The sequence below is a fragment of the Python bivittatus genome, unplaced genomic scaffold, assembly GCF_059951505.1.
Source record: "Python bivittatus isolate LINGU-HERP-01145 unplaced genomic scaffold, Pbiv_v1 ctg000020_np1212, whole genome shotgun sequence".
In the NCBI taxonomy this organism is placed as follows: domain Eukaryota; kingdom Metazoa; phylum Chordata; class Lepidosauria; order Squamata; family Pythonidae; genus Python; species Python bivittatus.
This window is the reverse complement of record NW_028277030.1, coordinates 92,070,415-92,081,368: the sequence shown is the minus strand read 5'-3', so window position 1 is coordinate 92,081,368 and position 10,954 is coordinate 92,070,415. Positions and strand designations below refer to the sequence as shown.

At 40.6% G+C, this 10,954-nt stretch overlaps 1 protein-coding gene across 1 annotated transcript in view; it reads right to left on the bottom strand.

Moving 5' to 3' along the window:
• Positions 1–10,513: 10,513 nt before the first annotated feature.
• The window catches only part of WDR64 (WD repeat domain 64), a 99,312-nt gene continuing 98,871 nt past the window's right edge, over positions 10,514–10,954 (bottom strand). Inside the window, exon 28 of the mRNA XM_088131329.1 lies at positions 10,514–10,868. Within this exon, the coding sequence (XP_087987455.1) occupies positions 10,740–10,868 (129 nt within the window). The 3' untranslated portion in view covers positions 10,514–10,739. The remainder of the gene's footprint in view (positions 10,869–10,954) is intronic.

Here is a 10,954-nt window from a genome sequence, read left to right as displayed (position 1 = left end):
TCTGTAGATACCCATTAAGAAAAAATAAGACCAGATGTATTTGTTAAGCATAAATAATAAAAACATATATGATTAATAAAAATACTGAAAATGGTGAAGTACCCTACATTCTTGCAAACTATTATTATATTGATAAGAATTGTTTATCTTTGGAATGGAATAAGTGGCCCAAGTAAATAAGGAACTCTTGGCGCAATTATGTTCCCGTGTGATTAATGTGTGCATTCCTTCATGGCAACACAACAATATATTGCACTGCTATCAAAAATAAAATTCAATATAGAAACTCAGTAATGCAAACTGACTTGCTTTTCTCTTTCTCATACCTTTGCAGCTTCCTTTCTCTTATGCTGCAGGCCACAGGAAATGCTCCTGGCCACGCCTGGTGGGATATGAGTTGCGCCATTACCATGTCTCAGTATCGTGAAGAGAAAGGTTATTATTTATTTATTGCATTTCTGTCTCTCCTTTTTCCTCTGACAGTTCAGAGTGCCTTAAATATGACTCTCCCCTCATTTTATTCCCACAACCACATAGGTTGGACTGAGTTGGCCAATTGTTCTGTGGCAGAGGCCCTGAACATGGTTTCCCCCAATTCAGGCCCATTACTTTGGCTACACTTATCATGCCTTGAGAGATGTGGAATAGGATGACAGTATGAAAGACAGGCAGCAGTCTTTTGAAGTTCTGTGTCATAGTCATGTTGAAATGTCACAACAACTAGTTATAGCACCTTAAAACCCTTTATTTGGGTTTAGCAGTACATTTTAGAACACTACTACATAATGGCCTTTCAGACAATAGATCATAGTTCTTATCAACATGAGGCAATTTGGGCTGGTCTCTGAGACATATTCGGAGTTCTATAATAACAGCTAGGCTTTACAGTAATGTTTATAGATAATAGTTCAAACAGACTGTTAGGGAAGATGGATTGGGCTATCTCACAATCCTTTCTGCAAGACAAATCAGTTCATAAACTTACACTACTGTTGATTATTGAAGCCTCAGCAGTTTATACTAAAACATAACATCTAATTTAAAAACCTGTGTAAATTATATTTGGGCTAAGTGAGTAAGACAGGAGTAGGTAAGCTATACTGTATACTGTGGACCCAACTTTTTTTAAAAGAAAGGACAAAAATGGTGCAAGTTCCTACTAAAATTAAAGCCTCTATTTTGCACTTAAACCTGCCCAAACAATCCCCAGTTTATCCCTATCCCCTCCAATGATATCACCTTTGGACCCCTTGTGACCCTTGGAAGATATAACATAAAATAAAATGAAGTAGCCACCAAAACACTACCCTTTCTTGTATAGTGCTACAGATATGATCTTTTCTGTAGTACCCCCATTCTTCTAGAATGAATTTTTTAATGGGAGGTATGACAAGAACCAGTTCCTCTCTATACTTTTAAAAAAGGGTTATGTTGAGCCATGAGAAGGGAAAATTGAGGAGTGATATCGTTATAAAATACCTGAAAGGATGTTGTACAAAAAGGGGTCACAACTTGATTTCTCTTGTCTCAGAATGCAGGACACAGAATAACTGTCTGAGGAAGACAGATTTTGGTCCCATGTTAGGAAAAACCTTCAAAGAGAGCAGTTTTACAGTGGAGCAAATCACCTAGAGAGGTAACATCTGGGCAACCATCTCTCAGGGATACCTTAATCTGGACTCTGTTAAAAGAAGGGGGTTGACTTCCTGACCTACGCAATTCCTTTCAGATGTATGGTTTTATAATGAAAATGGATGTTTCAGTCTGCCTTTTAGTGATCCTGACCCATTTTATAATTTAAATCTGTGGTTATTTTTAATGCTATTGTTTTAAATACCTGTATGTTTAAAACCTAAACATAAATAAATAAACAGTATTTATTTTTAAAATTATATGTTAAACTGCAATTGACAATAAGCTAGTGAATTTAAATGGGCATAGGTTTGTGTGCGTCTGGTTGCTAGGTATAAAGATTCAATTAACTGTGTGTGTAGATGTGTGGTTACCGTTTTTTTTTTATTTTCACCTTCATTCATTGCAACATTCATTACTGTTTCACAGTTTTCGGAGTTGTACTGGAAACAATGGGAGAGGAAGGAACAGGCGTCAGTGGCATCTGACTGAGTTTTGTACCTTTTCGAGAGGTTGCACGTGATGGCTGCAAAAGAAAGAGCAATGCATATGCTTATTTATATCAGATTGAATTCCAGCTAACTCACTGATCAGGGTAAACATATATGATTCTCTTTGTATGAGCTATTAAACTTCAAGGTTAATACCAGCAAATGCAAACCTTTATTTAACTAGGAAATCTGTTTCTTGATCTAAATTGGTATAAAGCAGTGCTACTATCAGAGCTTCCCATGTGTTGAACCCAGGACTACTCTCAAATTCCCTAGTTTGGCCCAATAAAAGAAACATAACCTTGTCTAGGACAGGTTGTAAGCCTCCATTCCCAGTAGTTAATTTCTCTGTTTATAGTCTTCTTTGGATTAAGTTTCAGATAATTGCCCACATCCAACTGAAAATGACATTCAAAAGTTCAGTTTAAACCTTTCATGGTTTCTGTGTAGCACATATAGATAGAAATGAAATACAACTGAGAGCTAAACCTCTGTGTATCTTTTCTCAACAGTTTTGTATATGTGCATATATGAGATAAGGGGACGCGGTGGCGCAGCGGCTTAATGATGCTGAAAGTTGCCGGCCAGAAATGGTCGACGCTTCGGCGGTTCGAGTCCAGCCTTCGCATTAAACAGGGTGAGCTCCTGTTTCCTCCCCAGTTCCTGTCAACCCAACAGTTCGAAAACTTACGTGAGTAGATAAATGGGGACTCTCACGCCGGTGGGAGGAAAAATGCTGGCAGCGGCTTGCAAAAAAGGAGTTGGAAGCAGTTGCCGGTAAGCGCGAAAAACCGCGCGCGCCCGAAAAGGGCGCGAAGCAACGGAAACCCCACCTCCTGCGCTTGCCAGCTGGGCTCTGCCCTAGGAAGGAGGCTCTGGCAAACCACTTCCGAAAACAGTTGCCTTGAAAACTGCAAGGACTCGTCCAAGCAGTCACTGCAGGGTCAGCAATGACTGAGCGCAGACAAAAAAAATATATATATATATATGAGATAAGACGGACCCTTTTCAGACTTGAAAGGCCAGCAGGAAAGAGCCATAGTCTTCCAGCCCCATTTTTGGAAACTGAGCATTTGGTAAGATTAAAATCACAATATCATGCTTTTGAAGCCTAACCTTGGCACCATGCTTGATGATAATAAAAAATCCTGAAAGTGATAAGGGCATCAACAGATTTGCACTTCCCCTATTTTCCAATGTAGGTCAGCTATTTGGATTGCTAAAACTATTTCTGTCTGAAGCCCAATTATGATAATCCATCTGCTTGGAGTGGAGAAATCTTTAATACTTTGTCCCAGAATGGAAGGTTTAGGTATTATCCCATATAGTGGAATTCTTTTAGTGTCTTTATTGAAATTCTTAAGTTTGCCTCCTTCAGTGCTATGAAGACTATGTCATCTCTCAAAGAAATATAACCTGACTTGAATTTTTGTTGTCTCTGACCAAAATCTGGCAGTTTTCAAAAAGCCAGATATTGTAGATAAAGAACAAGGGAAATATAATAGCCTTCGTACCTACAAGCAGTGTATCTACTTCCAATAGAAGAGAATATATATAACTTAGGGTTGAAGTGTGGAGTCCTTGGTGCTCTCTGAGCTTGGTTGTTTGCTTGTAGATGTTTTATTACCCAACTAGATAACATCATCAGTGTCAGTGAGTATGGAGTTTTCTCCCTATTTATATACAGTAGCTTGCTCTGCCAGTTCTGGTGGGGGTGTGGTTTTCTCCTTGGTAGTTCCTTGATTAGGGTATTGTTTTCTGCTTGATGGTTTGCCTGGTGTTAATCCCTGGTTATCTGGGTGTTGGTTGCTGGAAAGGATGTTTTCTGGTCTTTTTATTCCTTTTTAGCTTTTTTATTGACTCTTTTGAATGGTGTGTAGTTTATTTCTATGTGTCTATTGATGGCTGATTTGTCTGAATGCCAAGCTTCCAGGAATTCCCTAGCATTTTTGGATTTAGCTTGGCCTAGGATGCTCAGTTTCCCAGTTGAAACTATGGTTGAGTCTGTCCATGTGTTGTGAAATTAAGGAGTTTTCATCATGTCTTCCGACTGCTAGTTGGTGTTCATGGATGCGTTCTGCTAGTCTTCTGCCTGTCTTACATAGTGGTTGTTACAGTCCTTACACTATATATTGTAGATGACTCCTATTTTTTGTTCTTGGGCTACTGGGTCTTTTGGTTTACTTAAGACATTTTGGAGGGCTTTCGTTGGTTTGTGTGCTACGGTGATGCCGTGTGGTTGTAATAGTCTGTTGTTTTTTTCTGAGATGTTTTTGATATATATCCTTTTCATAGCTTGTGTTGGTTTTGCTGTGGTGGGTTGAGTGGTCAGGCAGTTTTTAGTAAAGTTGTGTGGGTATCCATTTTGTTGGAAGATGTTGTATAGGCAGTCTGTTTCCTTTTTCTGGTGTTCTGGGTTGCTGCAGTCTGTTTGTACTCATCTGAATAATATATCCAGGAAGGGTAGTGTGTTGTTGTTTTCTTCTTCCATTGTGAATTTATTCCTTTGAAGATGTTGTTGATTGCTTCATGTGTCTTCACTAGTTTTTTTTATTATGATGAAGATGTTGTCTACATACCAGATCCATACTTTTGGTTGTATATGTGGGAGTGCTATAGTTTCTAGATGCTACATTATAGTCTCTGCTATGAGTCCTGAGAGCGGTGATCCCATCTTCCAACAAAATGGATACCAACAAGCAAACAATCAAGCTCAGGGAGCACCAAGGACTCCACAGTGTATCTACTTTCATATAGTATAAACTGAAAAGTATCCATAATAGAATGAATGGACTATTATTTAGCTCTGCCCATACTGAAGTTTGTCAAGATGATGGATTCTTTATGTGTTTGATCATTTTTGCAAGTTGTAAAGCAAATTCATTACAACAAAATTTGGAGAGTTCCAGCGTTTATATAACAGCTAATATGATAAAAACCAAACAAAAAACCCTCCTTCACTACACTGCCATCTCCATCACAAAATATGATAGAAGATCACCTTTTATTTGTATTTGGGTATAATTGTAATTTTCTCTCCACTGTATATGTTCATACAGTCAAACCTTCTATTTATTTATTTAGAAAATATATAGAGCCACTCATCTTAAAACAAGTAACCCTGGGTGGCTAACAAGCAATATATAAAAATTATGTTGCTAATAATAAAAAGAACGATAGAAATAACTATAGATACAGTTAAGAATAATCATACTATAAGCAAGATCCCTCAAAACAATTCATACCACCAACAGACGTATTGGGCTCTATTAATATCCAAATTCATTGCCATCAACTTCTCAAACACTGGGAAGCAGCATTGCTTTACAGGATGTTTAGGAGGGATCATATGGATGGTCCAGATCATCCCCACCATTCTGTATGTGCACACCAGACCTCTGGCAGGAGAATCCCCAAAGTCTTCAGAAAACCATTTGCATCCATTAGTCATTGAATTTGGTTCTACACCACTGAAATGGTTTCAAATAAATCTAAGAGCCAAATTGATCAGATAATGAGGATTACCAAAGAGGAAGGGGATTGAAGTAGAAGAGGAGAATGCCCAAAGATGTTTAAGTATTGCACCCACAAATTACATCGTTTGCCCCACACTTATTATTTTTACGATGATACTATCTTTTTTCTAGGCTTCATTTTCTTCATTTCTATGGACATTTCTTAATATCCAGATCTATTTCCCTTAAAAGGCTGCCCCAGACAGTGGCCTTTTTAATTCCCCTGCTCCAGAAGGCAGTACAAAATGCTGACTTATTTATGGTTGTCTAGACAAGAGAGAAAACTATGGGTAGCAGAGCTTGTAAGTGGCTTGCTGGTGAAAAGGTCAGAGATAAACAGGAAAACTCATTCATGTTCTTTATGAGCAAAAATTGTTTCCCTTTCTCCTGTTTCCTTTGCTAGTGTTGTTCTCCATTTCTAATGGCTGATACTCAAATTCAAATATGCCTGACATGTAGCTCACATTCTTACACTTAACATGTATAGAACATGAAGAAATAGTTAATCCACTTACTGAAGTAAGAACAATTTTGCTTCGCTTGGCCATATTTTCAGAAGAACCATCTTGATCTGCAGAAACAGTTTTCAGCCTTGGAGGTGTTACAACCTTTTTCAAGTAATTTAGAAAAATCAAGAATTATGTGAAAAGCTGCAACAGTTTATGAAGGAACATGGACAAAGAAAAAAATCCATTAACTGGCATCTTGAAATTGTGTTTATAGAGGCTTTTCAGTATATAAAGCTCTTTACAATGTTTACCACATTCAGTCTTACAATCGTCTGTTGTGGGAATCAGCAGTTTTCCTGTTTCGGGTATGGCTGGGAAAAGATTTATATTGGAATTGAAATCCAGGTTATCTTTAGAAATATTTCACAGTCTTAGAATTTGCATACATGATTAGTGTGTTGTTTTCTACAAAGCAAACATTCATATTATTGGCCCACCCTTATCCAGAAGCAAAGTGGTTACTTTGACTTAACAGTTTTCCATGCAGTTTTCTTTTTTGCTTTTTGAATGAACTGTTTGTCACATTTATATAGTTAAAAAATTGAACAGCTTTTTTACGTACCTAAACTCTCTCTCTCTTCTCCCCCTAGACAATATAAAATGCCCAAGTGTCTGTCTTAAATATGAATCTCAAGACTCTTCTTGAAAAAACTCTGGAGAAGCTTCTGCAAACTCAAGACAGATGATAGTATAGAATATTTATTAGAAGCTTAAATGCTCATACAGGTAGTCCTTGCTTAACGAACGTTCAACGATGGTTTGAAATTACAATGGCTTTGGAAATTGTGCTTTACAGCCGGTAAAGCACTTCCAGCCATCGTAAAACGTTGTGGCCTTCCTGCAGTCACATGGCCTCATTTCAGGTGTTTGGCAATTGGCTCGCATTTACAACCGGTTGCCAAGTGCCCTGCGGTTATGTGATCACCATTTGCAATCTTCTCTGCTGGCTCCCCCATTGGAAGCCGGCGGGAAGGTTGCATGTGGAGGGCAGGGCAGTGGGCAGTTTCAGAGCTCAGATCTTCGGGATTTGAGGTCCCTGTCTTCTCACTGCTGTGAGGTTTCTCCTCCCCCTTCAGCGGTGCAAAAGCAGGGACCTGAAATCTTAGGGATTTGAGGTCACTGCCTTCACACCGCTGTGAGGTTTCTCCTCCCCCTTCAGTGGTGGAAAGGCTCAAACCTGAAATCTTTGGGATTTGAGGTCGCTGCCTTCGTAGTGCTGCAAGCTTTCCCCTTCCTTTTCAGCGGTGCAAAGGAACAAACCTGAAATCTTCAGGTGCTCTGTTCACTGCTGAGAGAGGGGAGGGGAAAGAGGATGGAGGGAAAGTGCTGTCTGCTGAAGGATTTCAGCTCCGCACTGAAATCCTTCAGCAGACAGCATTTTCACTCCCTCTGCTTAATGACCTGGGAGATCGCTTAATGACTGCAACTGGTAGTGCTTGGATTGCAGTTGTTGAGCGAAACAGTCATGTGGGCATCTCACTTAATGACTGCTTCGCTCAACAACCAAGTTTCCAGTCCCAATTGTGGTCATTAGGCAAGGATTACCTGTACTAACTTTATGCACAAAAGAATTTGCCTATCATCTAGAAAATTTTAATTTATTTTATTCATACATCATAAATGCTGCAGATGCTATAAGCAGTGCAGGGTTTTTCTTTTGCCTTGCTTCTCTTTAAAACCATTAATTCTTATACTGTCATTAGTAGAAAGGACATACAATTGCTTATTCCTTTTTGTTGTTTATTTACAGCATTTTTCAATTACCATATTTGTAACTTAGTGCTGTGCTTTTTTAATTAGGAACAAATCTAATTAGTTCTATTTGAAATCACCAACTCTGATCTTGGCTGATTCCCCAAATGTATGCTGAGTTGGAGCTAGTTAATACTTGGTTAGTGACTACTGGGAAATCCGAGGTCCTAGGGCTGTAGTCTAGATTGAGAAGTCATGAAACTATTACGTGCAAGAAAAGTCCATGGGTGTATCCATGTAGTCAGGAGGAGTTCAGCCTGACTGGAAGAAGTCTTTATCTTTTAGGGCTTTCTGCTAGTGAAGCTTTGCTTTTATGGGGTTACATCCCACTGAAATTGGACATCTAAGCCAATGTGCATGCAGGAAGATTTTTAGGCTGCAAAACTATATCCATTCAGTATTTGCCTGTTACACAAAGAATAGTCTTTTGCTGCAGAATACTATGCTTTAAATGGTATGGTATTTTTGTTGTGCTTAATAAAACAGTATTGATTACCTTTAGAGAGCTAGGAAGCAATTTTATTCTGATCTGCATTTTATGCTATTAAGTTTCCCTCCGTTTTTTACTTTCAACTATTAATCACACCAGAGGTTCACAAGCTGTTGCTCTAAAAACCTTGGATGCAGTTTGCAAAGCACTTTTAAAAGGTGTCAACAAATTGTACTGCATAATATTCCAGAATTTGTTAAAATGCATGATCAGAAGATTTTACACTCCGCCTCAAGTGATAATGTTGCTAATAGTGGTAGTAAAAACAGCAGTCAGCATTAGGAAAGGTAATTCAAGATGGAACCATGGGTACTTGTGGCAGAATCAAAGATACAAGATCATATGTAGTTTGCAGTCCAATCTCCATATATGCTCTATAATCATGCAGCACAATTCGTGGGCTGCATACATCCTCTCCCCAAATCTTGAATATAGCTCGTGGAATCCTTGAATTTTGACAGCACACAGAATGTTGCCAAACTGAGATGGCAGGTCTTGGAGGGACAAACTCTTGGAGGGACAACAGTCAGATAAAAGAAATTTGAGTCCAAAGCAAAAATGTAATTTCAGAAAATGTCTCAGACTTGACTCTCCTTTGTCTTGGTTGTGGCTCTTCTGCCTGTTCCTCAAGGTTACTCTTATAGCCCATTACAGGTAGTCCTCACTTAATGACCACAATTGGGACTAGAATTTCCATTGCTAAGTGATGCAGTCATAACGTGAGATGTCATGTGATTGTTTTGCTTAGCGACCGCAATCCCAGCACTCCCAGTTGTCATCGTTAACCAAGATTCACGAGTTGTTAAGTGGGGGGAGTCCAAGGTAAGGAGTGTGGGGGTGCTGTGGGGGGAGTAGTCCCTGGAAGGCCCGGCACAGGCCACGTGCAAGTTGGAGGGTGCTGCCATGCAGCACAAAGCCACAGCCACCCCTGGAAGCCCCAGCAGGCCCAGCAGCACATATGACTGCAGAGGTGCTGCAACTCCCCCCACCTGCCTAGTCCCCATCTATGCCCTTTTGGCCACCCTGCACAGCAGCACTCAGTAGCAGCACAGGGCTAGGGCTGAAGTAGAGGCTTGGGGCCTTCGGTAGTGTCAACCAGCTGCCACTGCCCCCAGGCCTCTACTTTAGCCCCAGAGCTGCCGCTGCCACTGAGAAATGCTACCTCAATCCCCATACCATGGCCAGCCGTCTCAAATGCTACCTCAACCCCCACACCATGGCCAGCCACACCATTCCACAAAGCCCTAGTTACCCCTGCCACCCTGCACTCCACAGGCTCAGCCATGCCCAGCTGACCTTTGCCGTTTCCCTCTTACTGCTGATGAGGCATGCCCAGCCTGACCCTACAGTATGTGAGGCTACTGCTGACTGCACTAGGCCTTCTTCCCAAGGCCACTCACACTGTTCTCCAGGCCACTTGCCCCATTCCTCCAAAATGTGTGCCCCATCCTTGCGATCCTTTGGAAACCTTCTGGTCTTCCCCAGGCCCTGTGAGAATGGGCACATTATTCGAAGGAATGGGGTGTGCAGTTTGGAAAATGAGGTCTTCCAAATCACCACGAGAACGGAGATCCTGCTGTTCTCCAAATAGCCTCTTAGGACTAAATTAAGCTTCTGCTATTGATTTATTCAACTGGAACTGTATGATGGCCATGGCCCAATCCACCTGGGGCCAAATGCTAGGGAAGCCTGATCCACCCCAAATCCTTGGAAAAATTCACACACGGGCTATTTTTCTAAATAGAGGCTAAAGAAAGAGCTATGTTTTTCCCACCTAGCACACAGTGGTTCTGATCCACATCAGTCCACTGTAACTGGCAACTGAGTAAAGAGAAATGCTGAAGTTTGATTTAGTCCTACTTCCTAAAACAAGAAATTTCTTTGCCTTTTGAAAGTGGAGGACAGAGGACATAGTCCTCCTGCTCCTAGTGTCTTCCTATAGACATTCTTCCTTCTTTAGGCAGATAGTAAACCATCATCCACTAAGAAAGCTGAGGGACTTTCAGCTTCTACTGATGCTTTTTCCTGCAAAGTTAACCAGCTGTCAAACAGAATGGTAGATGGAGGTGTGAGTCAGCTTTTAAATGTATTTCAAGGTGGTAGGGGTTAGACTGGAAGGTTTCATGTTTGAGAGTTTAAAACAGTTTTCCAGGGCACCTTTTTCAGCACATACCCATGTCCCATTTCCATGATCCAAATTCATGCAAATGCAGCCCTGCATATAAAATATATTGCTTTACCCTGTTCTATAAGTTATTCATTCAAGCCAGTTATCCCCCATTACAAATAACTGAGCATGATTCTCTATGTGTTAAAATCCTGTTTGGACTTCCGGCAAGGACATGGCGAGCTAGACATCCCTGAAGGAGTGGGGACAGCATTTGTGATGGAATGGACTTATGAAGGCCAGGCTCAGGGAGATAAGCGTGTTCTTAGCCCCCAACAGGAGCATGGAAGTTCGAGAAGATGAGGCTGGCACCTCCCTAAGGAATTCATGGTGTTGTGGCTGGCTGGCTTGGGAACTAGGGTTGAGTCTGGGGAGATTTCTGTCTGGAGGTTGAAGCT